The sequence below is a fragment of the Orycteropus afer genome, unplaced genomic scaffold (genome assembly GCF_000298275.1).
Source record: "Orycteropus afer afer isolate SDZICR_OR568_19922 unplaced genomic scaffold, OryAfe1.0 scaffold00772, whole genome shotgun sequence".
Lineage (NCBI taxonomy): Eukaryota > Metazoa > Chordata > Mammalia > Tubulidentata > Orycteropodidae > Orycteropus > Orycteropus afer.
Window position 1 is genome coordinate 871969 of NW_006922359.1, and position 1075 is coordinate 873043.

The window sequence follows — 1075 nt, forward strand, 5'->3', positions numbered from 1 at the left end:
CCATAGTCTCAGTGGTTCCACCAGGCTCTATCAGACCAGCAAACCTGGTCTCTTTTTTAATTGACCTTACTTATCCCGTCTTCATCCCATGGCTCTTTGTCCCATTCTTGACCCTGAGCCTCATCTTCAGCTCCTTGACCTGTCCACTAAGATGCCCAACCCCACCTTGACCTGACCTCCTCCTGAGCCCTGAGTTTATCCCTGACCTTTGACCCCTCGACTACTGCCCCTTCACCAACCTCATCATCCCGGCCACATCTCCACAATATCATCCTCCAGCCCCACTGTGTGTCCTGTGACCCCTCGCTTGTCCCTTAACTCACTACTCTAATCCCTGACCCCAGTCCTCCCCCTCTGACTCTACCTTAGGACCCAGCCATCACCCATCATAGCCTCTGAATCTCAACTATCCTTTTTCTGATTTCATCTCAGGCCCCTAGTTGTCCCCTGTCATAATCTTTGACCCCATATGGTCCTTTCCCCCTAGTTGTACCCTAGGACCCAGCAGTCACCTGTCGTAACCCCTGACCCCACAACTGTCACTCCCTTGATTCCACCTTAGGGCCCATGGTCACTGTTATAACCCCTGACTGTGTGCCCTGGGACCCTGACCTCATCTCATACCCCCTCATTGGACCCTTTCTCGACCCTGTCCCCTGTGCTTACTGACTCAAGACCCTCGATCCCATTCCAGACCCCTGATCGGCCCCTCTGACCTCTACCCTGACTCCACCCCAAAGTCCTCTAAGGTGGCACGTCTCCAGTGTCCCTTCTTTCTTCTGCGCATTCCGCTGTCTCCACAGGAACATGGCCAAGGACGAGAGTCTAATGGGGGAGGTGACCACAGACTGGATGGACACTGAGTGCCCAGAGGCCAAGAGACTGAAGGTGCTGCCCCTCCTCTGACCCCTCCTCCAGGGTCCCGGGTGGGGGCCTGATAGCTAGTGGGGGGCTCTGCTCTCCCCCATCACCCCTTCCTCACGTCCCAGCCTCCAGAGAACGTTCGTGGCCTCCGTTGCTCTGTGGCCTCAGGGAGAGAAGATTGGCCATTGGGGTCCACTTTTTTTTTTTTTTT

At 55.3% G+C, this 1075-nt stretch overlaps 1 protein-coding gene across 1 annotated transcript in view; it reads left to right on the plus strand.

Annotated features, from left to right (window-relative positions):
- Nucleotides 1–1075, plus strand: part of NOTCH3 (notch receptor 3) — a 92648-nt gene that overhangs the window by 80149 nt on the left and 11424 nt on the right. The window contains exon 30 of the mRNA XM_007957670.2: nt 804–888. Coding sequence (XP_007955861.2) covers nt 804–888 — 85 coding nt within the window. The remainder of the gene's footprint in view (nt 1–803; nt 889–1075) is intronic.